The sequence below is a fragment of the Perca fluviatilis genome, chromosome 2 (assembly GCF_010015445.1).
Source record: "Perca fluviatilis chromosome 2, GENO_Pfluv_1.0, whole genome shotgun sequence".
NCBI lineage: Eukaryota > Metazoa > Chordata > Actinopteri > Perciformes > Percidae > Perca > Perca fluviatilis.
The window spans coordinates 30,791,783-30,815,636 of record NC_053113.1 but is presented as its reverse complement, the minus strand read 5'-3'; the positions used below and the strand labels follow the sequence as shown (position 1 = coordinate 30,815,636).

General features: G+C 39.7%; 1 protein-coding gene across 4 annotated transcripts in view; it reads right to left on the bottom strand.

Moving 5' to 3' along the window:
• Nucleotides 1–22,108, bottom strand: part of drd2a (dopamine receptor D2a) — a 45,870-nt gene extending 23,762 nt beyond the window's left edge. Inside the window, exons 1-3 of one of the 4 annotated variants that reach the window (XM_039792530.1) lie at nt 21,734–22,108; nt 21,526–21,621; nt 18,950–19,095 (exon numbers count right to left, since the gene is read on the bottom strand). In XM_039792530.1, coding sequence (XP_039648464.1) covers nt 18,950–18,959 — 10 coding nt within the window. In that variant the 5' untranslated portion in view covers nt 18,960–19,095; nt 21,526–21,621; nt 21,734–22,108. The remainder of the gene's footprint in view (nt 1–18,949; nt 19,096–21,525; nt 21,622–21,733) is intronic. The other 3 variants (XM_039792532.1, XM_039792529.1, XM_039792531.1) reach the window with 3 other exon arrangements.
• Nucleotides 22,109–23,854: the final 1,746 nt, after the last annotated feature.

Below are 23,854 nucleotides of genomic sequence, written 5' to 3'. Positions count from 1 at the left end.
TGAAAATAACATCACTTTTCTTAAAACAGGAAAAGACAACACTTGTGTCATATTACGATATTATGATATCCAAAATGTAAGACAATGTCTAGCCTCATACATCTATATCAAAATAATATATTGCCCAGCCCTAGGTACAAGCCCTAAAGTCATCAAAGAATAAGCAAATAACTGAAAGCGTGAAAAGTTGAGAAGTAGAGTTTTAAGTTTGGATTTAAAAGGCCCTGCAGCCTATTGACTTCTTTTAAACTCTGGGGACAGACAGGAACCCTGTATTCTGAAAGCAGAGAGCACAGGATGGTATAATGTGACACAAGAGACAGATGGAGCAGAAACCTCTATCCCACGGGACAGAATCAAGTTGAGGCTGTTAACCTCTGCAGTGAGAAGTTTTTTGCACAAATATTGAAATCATCAATAATTAAAATCTCATCAGAATGAGTAACAAGGTCTAAGATAAATCCAAATTATTTTGAAAACTTGGAATAAGGGCCAGATGGTCTATAGAGTACCACAAGGTGGACTAATCAAAGTATGTTGCCTAGGACAAAGCTGATGCATCCTTCAGTTACAATGATTCCTAACACACTTAGGTAGGACAGTGCCTATCTTTATTTAAAGACCAGCTGGCTAAGACCAGGCTATGTGAGAATATTGATCTGGATATTAAGATTTCAGAGAGACAGCTTAGCTTAGAGAGCTTAGTTTTGAAGATTTTAAGCAAAGAAAATGCTTGAAATAGATACCGGGCCAGAAAAGCTAAATTATTAGAGAGGGGATGTCTGAGCAATTGGCCTTCTGCCCAGTCTGGTGTCAGTCTTTGTCTGTGTGATTAGTTCATGGCGGTGAGCCAACACTAAAGGCGGGAAACAGAAACATCAAGTAGCACAACTGATTAGATATAAAAATACAGCACACAGCCTCAATGGGTCCCATTTAATATCAGATATGTTCACGCACAGAAAATCTTTAGCTACTTTTCCAACTACTTTAAGAGGGTGGAGACATTTTACAGGTAGAATGCCAGAGCTAGGGAAGCAAACCAGAACCTTATTAGACCAGGCAGAGTATTTTTTTTTGTGTATACCAGTGCAATGGAGCGAAATAAACTGCCTCATGTAATTACAGGTCTTGAAAGCAAACTCTGGCAACTTTCCCAAATAAAGTGATACATATTTTACTTCAGTGTATGGCAACATTTCATAATTAATTTATCTGGTTGATATTTAACATTAGAATAATGCATTTGTTGAGAAAAAAATGAATGTGTTTCTTCTAAGGTAATTTACAGATTTCATCCTGCCCTTTTTGCACAGTAAAAATGTAAATTAGATTATTATTATTATTATTACACAAATTAGAAAGTAAAATGACCATGATGAATGTAATCATTTTACTAAAATAAGGTGTAATAATTAGGTTTACTCTCTCACAGCACAAATTGGTCTTCCATAGCTGCAAAGGTTTATGTGTTGCTGATCAATACCAGTATCTCTAATTATTTATCGAGGTGCTGCGATTTCCTGCTTTGAAAACCTTTCACTCTCTGCTCTCTGCTTTCGAACAAACGTATGCACTTTGCAATTCTCAAATAAAAAAGATGGGGCTAAAAACAGGCAACACATTATTATGGTAATCCATTATGGTGTATTATTCTTTCAAGCTCCCCAGTAATTAACTATCATTCTCGCTGCTTTTGTCATAATGTGACTCTTAAATTTGTGTCTATTGTTTTAGTTGTGACTATTTGGGGCCACAGTATGCAGCGCCAGACACCTGTCAGTGCTGTTGAAAACATCCACTATTCTCAGCTCAGAAACTGATGTGTGTTGTGCGTAGTCTAAATAGGAACAGAAGTCAATAAGCTACTGGTAGGAAAAATCTGACATACAAACTCGGTTTCATCAGCAAAGACTACTCCATCAACCAGATACCTTTGAATAATTTATTAATGAAAGCTGATTGGTGTGCGAGGGGTGAAGTGGCTTGTAGTTATCCGTTTGCTGACTGCATTGTGCTGAAGCTTTAGTAGGGAATCCGCTGTAGCACCTGGGCGCGACAGACCCCCTTAGCAGCTTATGGAGAGGAGAAAGGAGAGGAAGGAAGAAACAGGGTGGGAGGGAGAGAAGGTTAGGTGGGTATTTATAGGAATGCTGGAAGAGGCGCGATTGAGGTGTGGCCCTGCTCTGGAAATTCTGCTAGGTAGCTTCAATAAATGAAATGACCAGGATGTAATTGGGAGCTTTAACTCTAAAGAGGAGTTTACAATCACAGATAGAAACTGAAGTAGCACAGTGGGTGTCATCCATGTCCTAATAAACAAAACTGCCAGGCAGCAAAGTATACAAAGTGTGAAAGCAATTCTAAAAATGTAGCAAATTGACTAATATGGCTGAAATTGTGTGAAAATGGTTGCACCAGTTGCATCAGTTATTTGATGTGTAATACAATTGTGAGTGTGTGCTTTATTTCTTTGGCTTCAACTGTTGGACTTTTTTCAGGGGTGTGTGGGAGATCAGCGCTGCCAGTAAACTGGAGAACTATAGTCATAAAATGTCTAACACAGTCTGACATATAATACAAATATATACATATTTTACATACATATACACTACTGGTCAAAAGTTTTAGAAAACCCCAATTTATTTTTTTTTTATTGAAATTTTAGCAGTTCAAGTCTAATGAATAGCTTGAAATAGTACAAAGGTAAGTGGTGAACTGCCTGAGGTTAAAAAAAAGTAAAGGTTAAAAAAAAGTAAGGTTACCCAAAACAATAATGTACATTTCAGTATTTTACAAAAAGGCCTTTTTCAGGGAACAAGAAATGGGTTAACAACGTAAAGCTGTTCTGCAGCAATGGAGGTTGATCAAGCTTTGAAAGTTGTTGCTACCAATTCCCATAGGTGTTCCAACTTGTCTGGATTACTTACAACCCCCTCTGTTTGTATAAAAGTATTGTTGGAACACACTGTGGTACCATACCCTCGTGAGCATTATTTGAACACTATTGTACTGCAGAAAGTAGTGTGTTGCTATAAAAATGGCAGGAAAAAGGCAGTTAACAATGGAAGAGAGACAGACCATCATAACACTTAAGAATGTTGGTCAGTCAGTACAGTATTCTTCACCATCAAAAGGCACTTAGAAACTGGGGGAAACTCTGACAGGAAGAGGTCTGGCAGACCTCAAGTTGCCTCAGCTTGCCTGGGCCAAGAAACATCATCAATGGACTACTGAAGACTGGAAGAAGGTGCTATGGACTGATGAATCAAAATTTGAAATCTCATCAAGTTTGTTCATCACGCAGGATTTTTGTACGCCGACGAGTAGGCGAAAGGATGGTTCCTCAGTGTGTGACATCAACTGTCAAACATGAAGGAGGAAGCATGATGGTCTGGGGCTGTTTTGCTGGATCCAGGGTCGGTGATTTGTACAGAGTGAAAGGCACCCTGAACCAAAACGGCTACCACAGCATTTTGCAGCGCCATGCAGTACCCTCTGCACCTGGTTGGTCAGGGGTTCATCCTACAGCAAGATAATGACCCAAAACATAAGTCCAAGCTATGCCAGAACTACCTTAGCAAAAAAGAACAAGATGGTAAGCTTAAAAACATGGAGTGGCCAGCACAGTCACCAGACTTAAACCCCATTGAGCTGGTTTGGGATGAACTGGACAGAAAAGTGAAAGCAAAGCAACCTACAAGTGCCACACATTTATGGGAACTTCTGCAACAGAGTTGGGAAGAACTTTCTGAAGAATATTTGATTTCCATTGTAGAAAGAATGCCACGAGTGTGTTCAGCTGTTATATCTGCCAAAGGGGGCTACTTTGATGAGTCAAAAATGTAGAATACATTTTGGTTTATAAATTGATTCCATGATTTCTTTTTTAACTTAAATTATTTCTGTCAGGTCCATAAAGTCAAGAACACACATGACAATAAAAATTATTTAGGAAATTTTTATTGAATAATTGCATTTCAGCTAATAAATTCTGAATTAAATTTTGGCGGTATGGCTCTGTTCAGGGAGTCCTCTGACCTTTCATGAGCACCATGAAATAGCAGAGAGTCAGAGGACAGCAGCAGCATTAGGGAACGCTCACACAGTTTAGGACTGTGTGAGCTGAACTATTCCCCCACATGAACAGAGCAGCAACGATGACATAGAAGCAAATGCCACGTTATACACAAGGAGGAGCTGGGGAGGTGGCGGGCGGCAGAGAAGCGAGCAGCAAGCAGGTAGGAGCAAACTGAATCTGCTTTCAATAGGGCGCCCTGTTTGAGTATAGCCATTGAGCAGCAAGGGGTGTTGACCAGCTGATGCGCTAATCCAGATCAGCTGATGCAGCTCAGCTGGAGCAGATCAGCTGATGAGACCGTGTTGATGGCCAATAGCGTTAGCAGCGTCTTGACTACCTGGCCTGCCAGAACTGACGCTGACGCTCAATTTATTTGTTCTATTCTTTCATTTCAAAGTACAATAAGACATTGAACTGCATTAATTTCAATAAAAACCTGGAAAAACTGGGGTGTTCTAAAACTTTTGACCAGTAGTGTATATAAAATATAATGAAATGTATCAGCTTAAATAACAGTTTAACTTTATGCTCACCAACATACATGTACAAATGTTAAAGCTATAGTATGTAGTTTCTGTCGCCCCCATGAGGAATTCTAAGTAATGAGAACACCGCTGTTGTTGCATCCACATGACACAAACCTTCTGTAATCGCATGCACGCCCCCACCCCTCATCCACAAAGTTACTTGTAGCCAAGGAGGACATGGAGGATTAAAAAAATATGGACTCATCAAAAGAGGTAATTATCTTCACTTGAGTTTCTGCTCGCGAAAGTCGCCGGACGACACCATGTTCTAAACATAGCCATACTGAGAAATACAGAGAGTTTTGTGAAGCTGATACTCTTAATTAATTGAATGTAACGACCATTCATTAATATAAAAAAGTTACACACTAAAGCTTTAAGAGCACGTAGAAAAGCACACAAATACATGCACTGACTAACCATGATACAACTAATGTTTGTATCTGTGTGAGCAGTGTGCTACATAATGTGTTTACATTTTACTTCAACATCCACTTCAAATCCAATTTCAATGCCACAGTTGTATCTATTGTTTTTTGTTCTTGGTCTAATTAACAGACTGATGGAAAGGTTGCACAGATGTGGCTGATTCACTCAGAAAGATCAAGACTGCAGCATAGCAAAGAAAAACATCATGACAATTTTTAGGATAATGGACTTGCTAAGTTTGTATTCTCAAAAAAAGGGCAATCTAAACTACAAGCACACAATTGAGTTATGCATTATAGCTTGGAAAGTACACTGTGGGTAGGTCTAATTACAAAATGTTCTAAATGCTTTGGTGGCTGTTACAGGAACACTTAGATGTTTTTAGAAATGTTTGTTTGCTGTCTTACTCGCTGTAAGATGAAAAGATCAATCAATTTTTACAGTGCAGTATGGCGATTCGTAGATCCGAGGCATGTTTTGCTTAGTTCTGCTCAGAGACTGGAAGCAGGGTAAATGATAAAGTCAACACATTATATAGACTTATGGATACACTTAGAAAGATGTAGGCTATAATACTGTAAACTGCTATGAACATGACAACTGAACAAAATCCAAATCTCCAGAACAAATAAATATGAGGACCTTAAAGGAATACGCCACAGTTTGTTGAAATAGGGCTTTTCACGGTCTACCCTGGCTGTAGATAGGGGGGCCAACGCATTTTTTGTCTCAGTGCAAGTAATTAGGTTGTCTTTTTGTCTTTTGTTGGTTCACTTTTACTCACAACATGCTAACTGGCAACATAGGATTCCATTCACTACGCTATGCTAACTAGCGGTGGCGCTGCCGGTGTTGCACCGGACTAAAACAATGCATGCACAAAAAATGCGTTGGCCCACCTATCTACAGCTAGGGGAGACCGTGATAAGCCCTATTTCAACAAACAGTGGCATATCCCTTTAAGTGAAAGAATGGATTAAACTGAGTTTGTCTGCTCTAACAGAAGCTGCAGCCATACCTGTCAAGTTTTGGATTTGAAAATAAGGGAAAGTTTTCCGGCGCCCACCGCAAGCAGTCCCACCACCCCAACCAAGCTCCAGTATCCCTTACATTTTAAGACAGGTGTACAAGAAAGCTAAAATCACCACTTGATGCAGAATGCTGAAAACATTTACAATTTATAACATTGCTTGTCTTTACATTTTATTTTCATTCCACACATTCTTTTCATTTCATATTGCTTTTCTTTTACAGTTTTTCTTTTCATTTCACATAACTTTTCTTTACTCTTTTAGTGAGTTATTGTATAAATTTGTTGCAGACTTTGCATTCTTTAAGATTGTTTTGGAAGGAGTGTATTTGTGGGCTGGGCCAGAGTGGTTTACAGAGTGGTTTACAGATGAGTAGAGCGCAAACAGTTCTGTTGTCTAACGTCCTCCTATTCTCTGTAACAATCTTCGTTACCATGCTAAACACCCTTTCTGAACTTGCATTGCTATGGGGAATGCATAGTAAAAGCCTTCATAAGTTTTGGCAGCGCACCGTCTCTGTCGAAGCGTCCATCATCCGTCCTCATCATCTGACCTCACACACTAAACTCGCGACAACTGCCACCTACAGTACCTGTAGTAGGCTACTGCAGGTGGCAGTTATTGCGAGGCTAGTGACAGAGCTCAGATTGGGAATGTTTTTTTTTTTTTACTCCGCTCGGACCCAGGGTATTATTTTTTAATAACGCAGGTTAAAATACGGGAGATTTACGGGAAAATACTAATACGGGAGGACGGCGGGAAAGAAGGGTAAAATACGGGACTTTCCCGGCCAAAACGGGATACTTGACAGGTATGGCTGCAGCTTGTTAGCAATGCCCAGCTAACAAACTTCCTATCTCCAGTAATAACCAAGAATCACTGAAAAAAGCATATTATTAGCCAATTAAATTATTATTTGGAATCACAGTACAAAGAGTTTGGGGCTGGAACATCTAGTGTGTGAAAGACTGGTCTCAGATGCTACTATATCAGAGATTAGGTGATTAGTGGCTGTGTCCTGCTCTCCAGCTGTAGGATAGGAGAGACAGAAAGAAAACACGGACTAGTTTTTGATAGCCTGGAAGGCCAAGGTGATCTTAATCAAGCTAACCACCCTCCCTGTCAACTGGCTGCTGAGGTTGACAGCCTCTGAGACGGTGACCCAAGTACACATCAAAATGTTGATCTCAAAATGAACTCACACAAGAGCTCATCACAAGTGCCAAACACAAGGGCTACAGCCAGACAAAGCAAACTTACTGCTCAGTCTTCAAACTTCCAACTAACAAATAGACCAAGTAAGTGCCAACCAAAGTAGCATACCCATAGGTTCCTCTAAATGGCACTGACTGGAGAAAAAACGCTGGAACAAGTACTGCATGTCCCGCCCATTTAGGCTCCGCAGTGAGCACCACTTGGAGAGCTTAGATGAAGGGAATCAGGTGATTGCAGGGCAGATGGGAGTGGGAGGATCTGGGATGAAAAGATAATAGTCTGAGTGTATCTGGTGGATAGTTAAAGAATAATGCTAAAGGGGTCTGGGAAAGTGGAAATGTGGCAGAAAAAAAGCACCTGAGAGGCAGAATGAGCAGGAACATACACAACTGAGGTGGACATTGTGACAACCGCATATGTCCTATCCCAGAATGGAAGCTTGCTGGGCATAGCAACGATAACTTCAAAATGATTGAAGTTGAAACGAACACAAAGCTTTAGGATAAAATCGTTAAGAGGCTGCACTGGGCACAGCTGATCCTTTAACTGATGGATCACAATGCATCTATGTATTCACACCCGTATTATTGTCATGGTACAACAGCAGACCCAGAAGCACGACTCAGAGCAGAGAGTAAAAAGGTAATGGAGCTTTAGTTCAGAGAACAATCCAGGCAAAGGTACAAAATCGGCAGCTGGAAGACGTGGTCAAAAATACAAGCTAGAGGTCTACAAAAAACACTGGGAAACAAACACTAGGAAACCTGCTGGAGAGTGAGACACACAAGGTACTACAACAATCTGGCAACTGATGAATGAAACAAGGTGAGTATATATACACTGGGACAGGGGAAGGCGATTACACACAGGTAACACACATTAGGCAGTCCCTCCAGAAAAACGCGATTATGCGATCGCATAAATCAATGCATAATCAGCCAAATTCCGCATATTTATGCGGGGGCCGCATTTTTTCTAATACGCCGCACTTTCGCCGCATAAATTGCCGATTTCCGAGCAAAATATGCGGGGCTTGCATGATTTCATAATCCCCGCATTTCCGTTGCAAAAAAGTCACATATATTTTAGCAGAAAGTTGAAAAATGTTGCGTTTACTTCACACAAGAGTAGCCATTTCCCCCTGTTGCCATGGGAACGTTATGAAACAGAAACAGACAGTGGTTAACAAAATAAAACAGGACACAAACTAAGAGCAGGAACTGGATGTGACAATTATAGAGGCAAGGATTTGGGAATTTGGTGTGAGTTTAATCAATGTGTGTGCACTGGAAGCTCTATAACTTTGAAAATGCCCTTTTTTATTTTTATTTTTTGTATATTTTTTTTGTTTGACAGGACAGCTAAGTGAGAACGGGGAGAGAGAGAGGGGGAAGACAAGCAGGAAATCGTCACAGGTCGGATTCCAACCCTGGACCTCTGCGTCAAGGCATAAACCTCTAAGTACACGTGCGCCTGCTATACCCACTGATCCAACCCGGCCACTGAAAATGCCTTTTTGTTACTCTCAAATACACAGCACAACCGGTATAAATACGCATACTGAGATATTACGCTGAGAGCTGTTCATGCAGGAATTTTCATATTCATGTGAAGGCTTTATATTACTAAATAGCTGGATTAAGAGTGGCAACTACAGTGTATTAATCTCTCATCATCAAACAGGTTAAATAGTACCGTAGTCCAAATAGGTGACCTCTGACTTTTGAGCAGTTGACCCAGTCCTTGATGTTATCCTTAAATAGCCTGACCTCACTTTCTACCCACAATTCCTTAGTCTCACATGCAACCGCATCCTCTTATTCCCAGGTGACCCCAGCACTGATCTATGAAAGCAGGAGGCATTATCGGGCTATCCAGGACTTCCACAGTAGTGACAAGGCTTTTCTCTGCAGACATCTGGCCAACAAAAACAGATAAAAAGCAAAAGTGGGGGTGTTTGTCTTGTACCCAGTAACTACATGTCTTCCATAGGGTTTGGCTATACTTTCTTTCTTGATCAGATGTAGTGAAGAATTTCATTCCGAGAAGAAATAGGAGGTACAATAATGTAGTTATGGGGGAGCAAAATAGGCATGACTTTACCCAGTAATTGTAAACATCTCCTAATCAAAAAATAGTGTCAACATAATTACTTTATAATTCCCCCACAAATACACAAATTGTTCTTTTACTTTAACTATATTATTATTGTACCCCACATTATTTAAGTTGAAAAGTTTTACAGCATTATTTTTGCTGTAAACTTATTAAGGCTGCTTCATACACAGCAACTGTTTTGCAATTGCAATCACATCTACCATAACATATTGAATGGTCTCTGAACTGGCATCAGGCAGAAAAATAATAATCAGGCCTGTTCCTTGTTGCTGTTGAGTGCTAATCTCATCCAATCATGCAGCAGCGATGCAGTCATCATTTTTATTAAACCTTGCTATAAACCACACTGTTAATCTTACAATAAGCCCCATTTAATCATCAATTTGTATTGAATCACTGCTATTCTAGAGGCTTGAAATTTGATTGTTAAACCCCCTCAAACACACAGAAACACACACACATGCACAAACAACACATCCTGCATGTGAATGCAACAGAACAGAAACACACCATTTACGTCAGTACCTTCATTACCGCTCTACAATACACTTTAGTGTTGTTTTGCCCTATTTTCTCAATGTTCCTTTCACGTTCTTGGGCATTGTTTGAAATGCACAATGTGAAATATGTTTCAAAGAGCGATTATCCTAACTGAAAGTATCTACTAATTCAATAATCAAATTTATGTGGATAATATGTCAGGGTAATTTTCTTTTCTAAATTAATTTTGTCAACTATTTACACCTTGTTTTTCCTCATAGAAGTGTTTGTGTAATAAGGTAATGAGCACATGCAGTTCTAATAAGGTATTTAGTATTGCTAATGCTCTCCAGCTCTTGCAATATAAAAATGTATCCTAATTCCTAGTATCAGCCTATGCAAAGGGGAAGCAAAACCTCAAGTTGATACCACTTGTTCAATACTGTCAAAGTGTTTGATTCTACCCTGCGATAGCCTTCATCCTAATTAGTTTCCTATCTGCTACAGCCCCTCTTAGATGCCAGGTCAAAGTCATTGATGCTGGCAAAGTCAATGACTATCTTGTGAATTCCCTTTTTTGTAAAATAGCTCCCTTTTGCTGCTGTATGAGTGAAGAGGCAATTCATCACAATTGGGAAGATGCTTTTTGCAGGCTGGCTGTGTAGGTGGTAGCTGCAATGACTTTTACCGTGCTGAAAATAAACCTGCTCATTCAGAGTATAGCAATTAGTGTCATTTTCTTGGCGTTCCAATTATGTATCCTTTCTCTCTACACTTACCATTACGAAATGTTGTAAAATCCTTCTTATGTAAAGGTGCACTCAGTTTGATTTGGCCCCCTTCTGAGATATGGCAATAAATAATTATTATTAAAACAATGGAAAGATGGTGAATGATTCAAAAGAAATATACTGTATATTGCTATTTCATAAACATAAAAGGCACTCTTGCAGCCAAAATCAGTTGTGCTCTAAGTGGTAAACTAGTATCTTCATAAAACAACTACAATAGTAAAAGAGTCACAATTTAAAGAAAGTGTTTGTAACGATGATTATAAATCACATCTAGCTTTTCAGGCAGTGTGTATCCGATTCATTTCTCTATATTTAAACGAAGAAAAAAAAAAGACAGCAGTTTGTTGTGCCAAGGTGCTGAACCTCCTGACTTGACTTCTAAACAAGTACAACAGGGACCACTCAGTCATTTATTTGACTGACGTATGCAATAACCTGTATCACTGGAAATTCAGAGTACAAGTTTTACCACTGACAAGGGACTTCTCACCGTGGATATGCTGTCAGAAAGAGGTGAGGACAAATGAAATATTGGAGACCATCCAGGAAGCCTCAAGTCGAGTCACATTGAGAGAAAGGAAGACGGATATAAAGGGCTGAATAAAAGTCACTAATGCATTATCCACAAAGACAAAAACCCTCTGGGTACAAATTCCACCTATGCATCAATGTTATTGATAGAGTTGGACATAAAGGTTATTGTAGCGATGATTTCAGCCATTACCTACTCAAATCAAGCCATAAGGGTAAAAATGGGGGAGCATTCGCCCACTGGAAGGAGATGAGGAAAGGGAGGTTGGTAACAAGCCTCCATTTACCTCATTAGGTCGTAGGGAAGCTCCAACCTAACAACCAGTCTTGTCTCTTGTGAGGCCAAATACTTCACACACAAGTACACATACCACACACACACACCCCTGGCTGATTTTCCATTACAAGCCAAATAACACATAGGAAAGGCTGCACACAAACATCCACACATTGTCCCTGCACAACCTGACACACGTTGCCTTCTCAACAAAGGTCAGAGATGATCTGGTAAATCCATTGCTACTGTAGGCCCCCACTGTACCTGTCGGCAACAACTGTGTTGTTGAAAAGTCAACACATTATGTTGTTGATAAAAATAATAGCGAGGTAAAAAAAAAAAACTGGGTTTTTCCTGTCTGGTCCATGTCTGAGCTGTTTCATCTCAGGCGGTTTATAATCATGCATATCCCCACACTGACCTGGATGGTGCTGTTGGCTATGGTGCAACCAGAGATGCAGTGTAGCAGGTAGATCTTTCGCATTGGTGATACCTGTACCTGCGTCTTTCTGTTATCACATTCTCCCTCTTCTGAGTTTAGAGATTATCTGTCACACGATCAAATTTCCCAGCCTTCAGTCCCCACAATCTCTAAGTGAAAATGTTGCATTATTTGGTTGCTTTGTTTGTCCTTTAAGAAAAATGTGGCCAGCTGAGATATTTGAAGCAAAGCTGACTACTTCAATTACATAATTGTGGCCATATGGGGCTGCATTTAAAGGGAAAGGAAGGGAAGTATGACCCAAACTAATATCAGTGATTAGTGAGTTATTAAAAATAGCAGCCTGCAATATTCTCCTTTCCATGAACAAAAGTTCTCATCAGTATCTACATCGGTATCACTACATTGCACATGCAAATGCAGGGGCCTGTTATAGCATGCTACAAGCTACTAAGACTTGCGAAAACATGTCAGTCCTTTTCTATTTGAAAATGGGATTTGCAGGATGGAACTTGTTAAAATCATATTTTGAGCAGCTGCTTCCACCAGTTCTGCAACAATAAAACCGAAACACCACAGAAGGACGAGATGCAACAAGTGAGTCTGCATAAAGGTTACATGGCCAGATGGATTGCTAGTGACAACAGAAACCGCAATGTTGTCTTGTGGTTGTCACTTTTACCAGGAATTTGAAAGAAATAAGGGTTCTTGTTTACTTTCAAGCTGCTGTGTGATCGCTAAGAGGTGTGCAAGAGAGGAAATTGTATCCACAATTTCTCAGGCAAGAAATATTCATTTGCTGTTTTTGAGTGGTTGATTGCATGTAAAGGATTGTAAGCAATGAATGCTGCCAGTTAAATAGCAAGGTACTTTTCAAAAGTAGTAGTTTTGCAGGGCCTATTATGTAGAAGCTTTCTACAAAATGCTCAAGTGATTGGTATTGAATAAGCTAATTGTAATCACGTTAAATTGCTGAAGGAGATTGTCCCTAAAACCCTTAATTAGAGGGTTGCCAGTACACTTCTTTCTGCGAAAAACAAGATACTGTATATTTAATTTCCCATTTTTTTATTCACCTGTCCATGGCACATTATGCTGATACAGACCTATATGTAAAAATACTGTAGCAGTGTAAAGAGTCCACAACTGAGTATAACAACATTTATTTTGCAAACAATTGCCTATTGCAGACCCAGAGCAACATGAGCATCCCATTAGAGTCATGTTACTGGCCACCTTAGAGGGTTCGAGGGTTAGAGATATTTTGCTGATTTAAATCCCGCTCTGTGTCATGGCAGTGTGGGCAGTGTGTTTAGATGAAAGTTGTGTAGCTTCCCTTCATGGCCGCAGTGCACGGAGGTCTGCCGAGATCCGCCAGATGACGCAAAACTCGTCACGTCATTGCATGAATACAGTGTATTAAAACAATGAAAATCAAGGTGCTGCTCCAGATTAGTGCTTTTAAAAAGATAAATAATTAATGAAAATATGTAAAATATGTAACAAACAAACACCCCCCATCCCCTACATACGTTTCACATTTCACTTTTCTCGCTCCCACACACACTCACCCACCCACATATACAGCACATGTATTTTGGGATACAGACAATTGACTGACACCCTCCCATCCCTCCCAGACAACACACACCCTCCTGCACACATATGTATAAGATAGCAGCAGGTTTCAGCATAGGAGGAAAGTTCACAGATGAGATAATGTCCAGAGGTAGTGTGGTTGATCATGGGATGGGAGATGGGTTGGGGTGGGAAATGGATATTATTGCACAGGGTTATTGTTTGTTCAGTGAACGTATGGCCCAGGGGAAAAAGCTGTTGCATCTTGGCTGCTCCGAGCTCCGTACAAGTTGATAGAAAAATGTCCATGAATTAATCAGTACAAAATTGGCAACTACCACAAACAAAAATAGAAGATATACTGTAAAAACATTTGTATTGCAACCACTTGTTTTGCGGCTTACATATTCTTGAGGAACATATCAAGCAGGGGCAGGGCTAGAAGGGAGGCACAGGGTTTTTTTCAGAGATTAGCAGTTGCTGATAAAGTATTCGGACAATAATGTATCAAAGCTAAGACCAAAATGTCATACAGACTGGAGGATGCATGCTTGTTTTGTTCACCAAACAAAAGACTCCCAGACTCTTGAGGAAAATTTCAAGGAAGCTGGCACTGAAAGGCTGTTTAGTACAATCCCAGCTTCGTACTTGAAAAAAATTGGTTAGATGGTAGCCTAAGTGAGTCGTCTCATGCCAGGATTGAATCTGACACATCACCCCACTTCATCTCACTTTCACTTTTTAATTTTTGGCCTTTTGAAGGCTGAGGTTCAGAACCAAAAGAAGACCTTGTAAGTAAGCGGTGTAAATGATTTTTCTTTTCACACCTTGAGGGTCTGTGTGTCAGGCACCATCTGCTGGAGTTAGAATGATCTGGAACTACTGCTTCTAGTTAAAATTCTACAGGGAGACACTTGAATGGACCACACATTCCTGTTTCAGGGTATTCACACCAAACACATTACACTACATATTTCATTTCTCCAAAGGAAATCCTGTTCTTTCTTTCTACTTATGCTATTAATCCTCATTGCTTCCCCTTTGTTCTAATAGTCACCCTGTCAATCACTGCACATTGTGTCACCCTGTTGGTCCAGATCCCCTGTGGGACTGTAAGCAGTTTTTAAGCCATTTAGCTGTGGTATGTTATCAAGCTGTACAGGAGCCACGACCAATTAGGATATTCTTTGTCCAACAACATTTATTGTGTGTCTGTATGGAATGTGCATGTGCATTCATGCACACATATGTGGTTGTACAAGAGGGTGCCTGCTATCCTCTGACAAGGTAGCCTAACTGTAGCTAAAGCACTTTCACACCTCTCAGGGGATATATTGTGTGTGTGTCTAGCTCCACAGCGGATCAGTGAGATAGAGAGTCATGGAAAGGTTCCCTGTTTTTTCTGCACACCCTGAATTTTGACTGCCTGTTGCTCGCTCATCTCTCAAGAGACCAAGAGCAATGGGATATTTTTCAAATAAAAACTTGCCTATGTGATGATGCATCTCTATCTAGCAGAGCGTTAGATGTTCATACGTTATTTTTGGTCTGCTTTTAATGGCAAGGCAGTCACTTTAGCAACTTTGCATATTTGCATGTGCAATGTGTGATGAATTTGCGAAGGTGTTAGTGATATTCAAATTGCACTGTAAAGGCAAATAATACAGAGTATGTACACCTCACCAAATGACTGCTGATTGGCAGAGAAAAAATTGAAGAAAAGAAAATAGGTGGGTGCTGTCTGCCTTAATTTTACAGCAGCATTTGATGTCATTGATGACAAGTTAATAATGAAAAAAATAGAATGTTATGGCTCTGCTCAATTATTTAACTAACAGAACCAAATGTGTTTTATTGGAAGCGGTTGGCACACATTTGTTTCTTTAACACGTGGCATTGGTGTAGATGCGATCAATCAATAACTTGTTGTCCAAGAGTTCAAACTTAAAGTTAGATATGACAATCTGTTCATTTTAAATAAACAAAACTAATCAAACAAAATAATAGTTCTTTTAGTCTTATCACGTTATCATACACTTAACCATGTTTTCACCATACACCTAACCACGGTCAAAAAACTGTGACCTTGCTGTGCGCAACACAGCTGAACCAATTAGGCCACATTTAAATAAACTTTTTCCACCCCCAGCGTCACACGCTGGTTGCCAATGAAATGGCTCCAACACAACTGGCCCCTAATTGTATATGGCTATACAAGAAAATTAAACACACACACACACACACACACACACACACACACACACACACACACACACATGGAGCCATATAAAACATAAATGAAACATTTTCAAAACTGCAAAATTAGGCTACCTTAAACAAAATTCCCTTTTTTTTAGAGTCTCCTTAGCATGTCAATTTTTTATGCTGACAATTCATTTTCTACAAATCAGTCCCTCCAGAAAAACGCGATTATGTGATCGCATAATTCAATGCATAATCAGCCAAAGTCTGCATATTCATGCAGGGGCCGCATTTTTTCAAATATGCCGCACTTTCGCTGCATAAATTGCCGATTTCCACGCAAAATATGCGGTGCTTGCATGATTTCATAATCCCCGCGATTTTCGTTGCACCAAAAGTCACATATATCTTAGCAGAAAGTTTTAATTTTTATGCGTACATCACACAAGAGCAGCCATTTTCCCCTGTTGCCATGGGAACGTTATGAAGTGACGTAATTACGCGATGTGAACATCATCGAAAAGCAGGTGTTGGAGGTTGAATTTGACATGTACTTTGAGTCTCTTAAGTTGGTATCCAATAAGAAAGCTATCTTAATATCTGATGTCTACTCAAATCTCTTTAAGTGCTCCTGCTGTCTATATTATTAACGATTTTTGAAAGTCTGTCTCTTTTGTATCTTTTATTTCCCTCAGTTTAGACTATTACTTTTATTTTTACTTTAATATTACTTTTGTTTTGTTCCACTTTTGCCTTTCCTGTAGCGAAGCAAGATACTCCTTTGCCCATCTTTTCCAGAATAAATCTGAAATGTACTGTGCCTGTTTCCATCGTCTTCTTACATACTGGTCCTTTTGATCAAACAGTCCCGGAGGCAAACTTGGTTTCTTTTTCAATGTAAGAAGATGGTTTGGCGTCAGGTCGGTAAAGGGTTGATTGTTTAAGATTGCTTCAGCTTCACATAAGACAGTGACCAAGGCTTCATCAGTTAAAGTTTGTTGGTGTTAAACAGATATCAGCACCTTTCTAACCAGCCTGATCATGCTTTCCCAAGCACCGCCATGATGTGAAGCTCTTCACCATCCCATTGTTCAATTCTGCAATTGCTCTTTTTAGCTCCTGTGAAGTTTGTGCCATTATCTGAGTGGACATGTGACACTGGTACGGCCTTTCTTTACCTCAATTGGCCCAAAGTAATCCACCCTGACATTTGTGAATGGAGGTAAGTCTGGACTAGTTCTCTCTTTGGGCAGTTCAGCCATCTTTTGATCAAACATTTTTCCTTTGTGACCATGCAAAAAGCACAACTTGACAAGATTTTTCTCGCAGTGGCATTAGCATGTGTGATCCAATATTTCCCCCCCAACCTGGAGAGGATGTGATTTCTCCCCCCATGCCTTATCTGTTCATGGATATGTCGGAGAATTAACATGGAGATGTGCCGATTTTTTGACAGGATAATTGGGTGTTTGCTTTCTTCTGGCATAGCAGCCCTGGACAGCCTTCCACCAACTCTCAGCAGTCCGTCTCCTACAACAGGGTTGAGCTTGTAGATGGGACTACTCTTTTTCACAGATTTTACAGACAACAAAGCACAAATCTCATCGTTAAATCTTTCCTTTTGCGGAATTGGATGATAGCATTTTCTGCCATTGACAGGTCATCAGTAAATCTTGTCCCATTAAGTTACTGGCTTTTGACATTTCCAGATCAATGTAACTGATGTAATTGATTGAGAGTATCCAACAGAAGTTTCTTCCTTTTTCGACTCAATTCTAGCAAAGCCTTCTTGATTTTCAATATCCACGATACTGCAGTTTTCAGTCTCTTCCAATAAGAGTAATACACGATCAGCTGACTGGTTGCACTGCTTTTCTGTAAATTTATTGCATTTGCAGAGACCTCCTTTTTGGATCACCTTCATCAATAGCGGACCCCACCTTGCAGTGCATCCATGTTTCCTTTGCTTTCCACAAGAATTCTGGATGTGACAACCATGTCTTGCTCAAAAGTTTGTGAACTGGGACTCCTTTAGATACATCATCTGCAATGCGTGGTCCACTGCCCGGCACCGACCCCCGATGTCCGTCCGCAAAGTGTCCAGCCGCCCACACTCTCCAATGCGTGGTCCGCTCCACCAGCGCTTTCACTCTTTCGCGTCTCTCAGTTCTTGCCAGCGTAATTAACGTGTGGCATCGGTGTAGATGCATGTTTTTGAACAAACAATTGCCAATCAATAACTTGTTGTCCAAGAGTTCAAACTTAAAGTTGGATATGAAAATCTGTTTATTTTAAATAAAAAACAAAACTAATCAAACAAAATAATAGTTCTTCTTTTAGTCTTACCACGTTATCATACACTTACTCACCATACACCTAACCACGTTTTCACCACATACCTAACCACGATCAAAAAACTGTGACCTTGCTGTGGGCAACACAGCTGAACCAATTAGGCCACATTTAAATAAACTTTTTCCACCCCCAGCGTCACACGCTGGTTGCCAATAAAATGGCTCCAACAGAAGCTACTCAGTTGTTAAAACTGTTAGCTGTCTTGGGCCATTGCTGTACACCATTTTCACAAATGACTGATGAATGAATGTATGCGGATGATTCAACTTTATATATGTTGACATTCACAGCCAGTTAGTTAAACATTTAGAATTGCGATTAGTGGTTGAATGTAGGCCAGGAATAATTTCAAAAATTGTCCAAATTGGGCCCCTCATTCACACCCACTCCAGCACCACCACCACCCACCCTTAGCTCTCATACACACACGGGCAATTATTAAATATGCTCTTGGCCATTAACCTTGTAGTTACAGAGATGGAGTCTCTAACAACCATTCCCAAATCCAGCATTATGCAGTAGACCCATCCAGGCCATGTTTTGCATACATGTAATCAATATGATTATAAAGCACAAACATTCCAGCCAGTTATTTATTTTTTTATAGAAGGAAACAGACCTTATTATGATTTGTAATGTGTTGGGGACACTGGAGTGTAATGGACTATTTCAAATTTTCTGATTATTGAATTGCCAGAAGCTTGTTTTGTCTGTGTGTGTTTAAGTATTGTCTTGTTTATTCTGTAACTCATTGCAATAAAATACTGAGCCCACATACTCATTTAGTGTTACACTTATTACTCAAACATAATGCACGATACCGTTTATATACAGTACATATGTATCAATATATATCATGGACACACCATTAATGTACAGAGAGACAAACCTGCCGACATAACCTTCTCAGCATATAACTGTAACCTGGAGCTTAATCAGATCCTGATGGACCTCCCATTGGCTTTAAGACCTAATTGGCTCCTCCATCCTTTCAGTGATGGTGCTGGTCCCAAGAGTGTTGACATATTTGACATGCTGGGGAGTGGGTTTCAGGAGAGAGAGAATGTAGGCCAGTCAGATACATTCACAGAGATCCAATACAATTAAATGATTTACTGTTAAAACCCAATGGGGCTGCAGAGCCACATGTATGCCGCACACATATTGCAAGACATACAGGAGGAGCTGCAATATTACTGAGATATACAATATGTTTACACTGCCATTTTTAATTTTCAGTTAGTGCTTTAGGTTCTGCTGAAAAGGTAAACTATTTCATCTTAGCTCACTTATGTTTCAGACAGAACCAAATGCAAAGGTCACGGAGGCTCTCGTGTCCATTCCTTTGCCTTTTTTGTTTATTCTGGTCCAAACAATGTTCCCTCTGCTCCCTCTTTTTACTTTCTACTGCTTACATTGACATGACCTCAGGAAACATCTACAGCTTTTTAACATTCTGGGTCTGCTGGAACTGGAAGAACTGTGTTTTCCATGCTCGATGCATGATTAGAAGGTGTTTGTGGACCTTGACGGTTCTATGGTTTCACTTTTCTGAAATCATCACAAATAATCTTCTATGTATCAAAGTAATCAAGACAATAATTTATAAGTATTAACTTGCATTAAGGCATGTAGAACTTAATTATACTTAACTTTTAGAGTTTACCCCCCCCCCCCGCCACCCCAAAAGAATATATATATATATAGCTTTCTTCTGAAGAGTGTCTGTTTAATAAATGAAGTTGTGATTTCACTGACTGGATTTGGGCACAAGAACCCTGTAAACAATCAACATTTGTTTGGGTTTGTAATTGAAGTGCAGCATGGTGTTGGCTTTTTGTTGAATGCATGTCATCTCTCTTAGGAGCAGTATGATGAATTTAAATGTCACTATTGACTGAACAGCTGCATCGAGTGATTTGGCTTTAAACCTCCTAACTGTGTTAATAATGTGCCTTATCTACTTAAAGACTGTCAACCACCTTGATGTAAATATCCTCATGTAAGCCAATCTCTCACAATGTAAAGCAATAGCAGAGTCTTTGTACGTATTATCTTTTCCTTCTATTAATCCCAGTAAATCGTGTTAAGAAAAATATCGCTTTTTAAATTGACAGTTATCTGGAAGCATCCAGGGGATTTAATTCAGTGCAACTGTCTGTGTCAAACAGCTGGACTTCACAAGCACTGCTGTTTTGCTCACAATGAAGTGTGACAGATCAGAGACAGGAAGATGTAGAATCCATATGGATGAACAATGTGTCATACTGTCACTGAAAAGACAGTGAATACACACAACATCCAGTCTCAGCAGATATCTTGGTATTTAACTAAAGATGCTTTCCCTTGGAATGAGCTGTTCACTTTCCTCTAGCAAGAAGGATTCAAATTGACATAACCAACTTTCCCCTGTCCAATAAAACCTGGCAGTGTCCTTTTAATTGATAGTTCCATTTTGGAGACCAGGTGTTATGACCAGGGTTCAGCTATCCAAAGATCCATACCTGCCGACTTACAGCACAGCTGCTGACCACATGTCAAAGCAGTGTTTATATTTTATACCTGAGTTATCAGTTATTATGAAGGGTTTGGTCATATTTAGCCATATTTTGTTTCCTTCTTTTTCCTTTTTTTTCAGTCATTGCTAACTAATTAAAACGTGACTATAACTGGATGTCAGTATCAACATTGTCATGATCACCATTCGCTGCCACAACATGTTACTGCATTTGGAAAATGGCAAACTAAACATAATGATCCCAAAGAAAAAAAAACTAAAATACCGTAAATCTGGGGCAAAGTGTGGAGGGACCAATTACATATTTCAACTGGGGAAAAAAACAGCAACATCAGGCTATATACAAGCAATTCAAATACATAAATCATAAAAAAAGGCCAGTATACACTCAGTATCACAGCCACACTGTTAGCCCACACACGTTTAACAGGATAGCTGCACATAACCGCCCCTCATAAATTTTAACTTGTTAAAGCTGCTCAACGAGGGTTAATAGGATATAGGACGGGTTGTGCAGCCATAACAACAGTCACCTGCCCTTTCTGAATGAGTGAGTGTGAGCGCGTAAGCGCACGAACAGTGTAGGCCTATGTGTGACACACACACACAGCTTTATATTATAGGGATGATTTATTGTATAGCAGGTCGGTTAAACAGTATTGATCCGGATTGGCTTTAACTGAAAGCAAACATTTGCTCCCCGCTGTAATCCATCCTAGAAAAAGTGTTCTAAGAGAGCTGTAATTTATTTCTTCAAATGTGGCAGTGTGCCTGTGTTAATGTGTCCTTTCCAACCCACGGAGCGCTGTTTGTGCGTTACAGTTTGTAATTAGTGCTGGGTTCTTCAGAGGCAGCGCGTCCTCGACACAACGCTCCGTGAGAAACGGACTCAAAGTGTTCGTTTGGAAATAAACAAATAATGCGCTGTCTGGCAACAGCAAATTCACCTTGAAAGTTAATATCTCTGGAATCACAGCCAATAAATCACTTTGCATCAACCAGAAGCTCTCAGTAAGTAGGCTGGACTGGACCACTGATCCCTGCTGGATTAAAACACGAATAGGGCGTTATTTAGTGCTATACTGACCGTAGATAGATTATTTTGTGTTTTTGCCAAGTTCGGTACAAATCACACAAGTAAAATAATTGCCTTACCTTCACGCCATAAGTTTAACTGAGTCTTTGTTTTTACAGGCACCAGCTGTTAAATCCAAGAGCATCCACAGTTAACTCGTTTCCTTCATTTGCTTTGCACATGGTTTACTCTTTATAATTGAACCGAGTCGGTGCAGCGCCTTGGGTGCGAGGCATTAGTAGGCTAGAGGCTGTTATGAAAAACTGCACTGGTGAGAGCCACAAAATACATATTATAAAAAATAAAATAAAACTGCTCCCGTTTGTTTCTTGAAACGCCGAGGAATGATTTTATTCGGTTTCGGTCTTCAGAGAAGTGAAGCACAGCTTGAAATTGTACGATGTCCGTCTGGTGTCCAGGAGCTTTACGCACGGAGTTACCTTCGGTACTGAGGGAGGCAGGAGACGCGGCGACTGTAAAGAAGTGTGCAAAATCAAGGCGGGGTTACATCTGTTCACAACCTGGGACGTACGTATATTTCCTTTACTGTCAGCGGCATGGGGGAGATCGTATACATCACCTTGTGTTAGTTTGCATTATATTTTCCGAACTGCAGTCTTCACTTATCCCCACGAGCTACGTTTTTTAGGAATTAGTAAGCGATAGGAAAAAGGTACACCTGAGAATGTAAAGTATTTCATCCTCTGATGGCAGAGTGGACGGGATTCGAAAGAGAAATAGTTTGCTGTTGATCGACCACACATATTTAATGTGATAGACTTGCATTGGTGCAAGTCGTGGAAAATGGTAGTGAAGTGGCAAAGTAAAGAAATAAGTGGACTGTGGTGAACACTGCATTTGGAGCCATACACTTAAATACTAATTAACACAAATCTGTCTGTACATTTGTCTTTCTTAGAAAAGTGATGATGATAATAATAATAATAATAATAATAATAATAATAACATTTTTAAATCCTGTATTTTAAACATGAATTACCCCCCTGTCGTTATTCAATAACTGACATCTCAGAACTCTGCTGGCTTTAATTCTTGCTGCCACATAAACAGAAGCCAGTTTACACATGGACTGCTTTGTTAATACAATTAACTAGCTGGAAGGATAGAAAACCAGTAGTATTCTGTCCCCTGAGGATAAGCATTGAGAAACAATGTAACACAAATTCCTCATCACATCCTTGAGATTTATTTCAATGTGTAGATTTGAGATGCATCCAACACAAACTGCCCCAGTCTGTGCATATAAAGACAAGTACAAACCAGGAGTTTGATTACTAACTTAGGACCCACTTCTGACCTTGTTGCCTTCAAATAGATAGTGTGAGTATAAATATGATTGCTCTCGACTACACCACAGGTGTTTGGGAACAGATACAACAACATGTGACACATAAATTGTTTTTTGTATGAAGTATGTCAGAAATAGCACTAAGGCATTTTCAAGCGCTGCGCACATTTCTCATGTTGTTTGGGTTTTCTCTCTGTAACCCATGGTGTTGGTTGTGTCTGCATCCTCCTGGAAAGCAGTGTGGTTACAGTGATGATCCTCATTCCAAATCTCATTATTTTAGAGCTAAAGTTATTTGTGTTGTGTAACTGTAATACTGTAGAGTGTAAGTAATTATTTTCAAGGAACGCATGGATGGTTTTATGATATCAATTCCTGGCAGTGTGATCAACATTTGTTAAAATTGTCCAGTGGTTTTCCATTGCCTCGCTGTACACCTTCACACAGGTGAGACTTAAATAAGGTTTTTTGTTAATGCACAACCTGGCCAATATATGGTAACACAACACAGTGTATAATCAATACAACCATTACCAGAAGACAAAAAGAGGGTGATCACTCAGGGCCTCTGAGTGAGATTAGCTGGCCAGTTATTTTTTTTTTTTTTTACAGTATTCAGATAGAGATCAAAGGCTGTAGGCACTGTAGGAAAAACATTGCTGATGATATTAATGCATCCAGGATTACTGGCAGAAATCTAAAGTAAATACATTACTCAAGTACTGTACTCAAGCACTTTATTTGAGAATGTTATATTGTATATTCCATACATGTTCTCCACTACATACAAAAGGGAAAAGGTGCAGTTTATCTCCGCTCCAGTAATCTGATGGCTGTCATTACTTTGTAGATAACAATGTAACATTCAATATGCCATTTAATAGATTTTACT